The sequence below is a fragment of the Palaemon carinicauda genome, chromosome 20 (genome assembly GCF_036898095.1).
Source record: "Palaemon carinicauda isolate YSFRI2023 chromosome 20, ASM3689809v2, whole genome shotgun sequence".
Classification (NCBI taxonomy): Eukaryota; Metazoa; Arthropoda; class Malacostraca; order Decapoda; family Palaemonidae; genus Palaemon; species Palaemon carinicauda.
This window is the reverse complement of record NC_090744.1, coordinates 102,361,234-102,363,330: the sequence shown is the minus strand read 5'-3', so window position 1 is coordinate 102,363,330 and position 2,097 is coordinate 102,361,234. Positions and strand designations below refer to the sequence as shown.

General features: G+C 33.1%; 1 protein-coding gene across 1 annotated transcript in view; it reads left to right on the top strand.

Annotated features, from left to right (window-relative positions):
• Positions 1-1,795, top strand: part of LOC137660018 (dnaJ homolog subfamily C member 7-like) — a 16,027-nt gene extending 14,232 nt beyond the window's left edge. Inside the window, exon 2 of the mRNA XM_068394749.1 lies at positions 1,643-1,795. Within this exon, the coding sequence (XP_068250850.1) occupies positions 1,643-1,795 (153 nt within the window). The remainder of the gene's footprint in view (positions 1-1,642) is intronic.
• Positions 1,796-2,097: the final 302 nt, after the last annotated feature.

The following is a 2,097-nucleotide window of genomic DNA, read 5'->3' as shown; positions in this document are numbered from 1 at the left end:
ATATATATATATATATATATACACGCACATAATAAAACCACAAAGTTTACCACATCTGACACTGATAGACTTGCATATGCTAGAACCTATCTTATAAAAGTTGATATGAAAATAACGTTAAATCCTTTCTCAAGTTTATTAAGTTTATAGTCCTAAGATGATAAAATTCTAACGTTCCTGAATAGAATAGTCTTTTACAAATTACACTATGAAAGAAGCTGTTATTAAACCATGAATGAATAGCTTATTATCCTTGCAAGCACTGCTAAAAATACTTGCGAGACATATTTAAAATTCCTCCTTTATAACAAGAAGCAATGGAATAGGTGGCTGGAGTTATAGTCTCATTTGAGAGGAAAAGAGCTATTAATCTATTAATACTGGTTTGAATGAGTCAAGTATCTCTTTTTTCGTATAAGAATTTAATCGCTTTCATACATCACATTTTTCAATTCATTGTTATTATGTTATAGGACTTCAGGGATAACAATAGCGATAAAGAAGGTTATGTTCTTTCATGAAGATAATCAAAATGGAGTGAGGTGATTAAAACCGAATAGAAAAAAAAAAATTAAAGTAATTTTTAAACAGTTCATTCATTTAATAGAGTAATAAACAGTTAATTCCTGTAAGGCATATTCACACACACTCTCTCTCTCTCTCTCTCTCTCTCTCTCTCTCTCTCTCTCTCTCTCTCTCTCACATATTATGTCTACCAACATAAAAAAATACTTCCTTGCCATCGACATATACGAGACCAGTATATTTTTTTTTATCAATATGAATGTTTTAAGAAAAAAAGGATTTTAGGTATGCTGTTCTTAGTACAAAGTATTTTGAATCCCGTCCTTTAAGATAATTCAATGATACATATATAAGATACGGAAAAGTATATGTATACATCCCATATTAATTTGAATTTCATGAATTTCAAGGCGACGTAAAATGTCAGTTGAATAGGCAATCTAATATCGAGAATAAACTATAATTGAAAGAAAAAAGTTCATTCTAATAGTGCTAATTATCCCCAAAAATATTTTCTTACGCAGGAGGACACTTAAACCACCATTAATTTCTCTCGCTTAACACCTCGCACGCCGTACCTCCTTGTCAGTGATATTTTCATCAATCATTTCCTAGCAGTTCCTACCTTCCCTTACATCATCCATCTTCTTCTCTAGTCCATAATCATACAGCTGGTCGTTTTCGAGCCGTCTTTTGAAATTTCCTCGTAAGGTTTATAAAGGGTCTTTTCATTCCCTGAGCTGTGACATTAAAAAAATTATCCTTGTAGATCCTATGCCACACACCTACCAGAAAAAACATAGGAATACACTATCACACATAGAAGTATATATGCATATGAGATTCTATAAAGATTATGATTAATTATTTTGAAATTATGTCATATAGAAATTTAAAAAAAAAAATCTAGAAATTAAAAAAATGCTGTTGAAATTTTTCAAAACTCAGAGATCTTCAGATTATAAAGATGATAATGGTTGATTATATACTTATGCACACACACACACACACACACACACACATATATATATATAATATATATACGGGCGCACACACATAATCACACGCTAGAACTTACACCATTACAGAGAATATCCATATCGCTTTCTATTTGAAGGTAGCATATAATTGGAATCCGGGTGGATTTTCAATGTTGGCCCCTGTAGGGCGATGCTTACTTCAGCTATTGTTGGGGGAAGAAGAAGAACCGGCGGACCGGTGTGTTGTTGTTCGAAGACTTCCTAGTAAAACGCCCTTTTTAATAGGATAATTCAGTAATAACATAATGTTACTTAGTGAAGGTGCATGAAGATGTAGCGAATTGTCTGTACTAACAGTGACACTTCATAAGAAAACCGTTTTCAATTTATTGACGAAATTCGAAAATAAGTGTTCAAACGAGGACCTACCAGTGGAAGTATGGCCTGGGGCTGTTGTTGCCCCAGCAGAAATTGGTGCTCGCCTTGCGCTGAATATCCTCTCGACACTACTGTGTTATGGTTTAACAGTAAGTTTCATTAATTTTCGTGTTTGAGACAGAGACTCACATAAACAATACTCGTAATGGCAGCT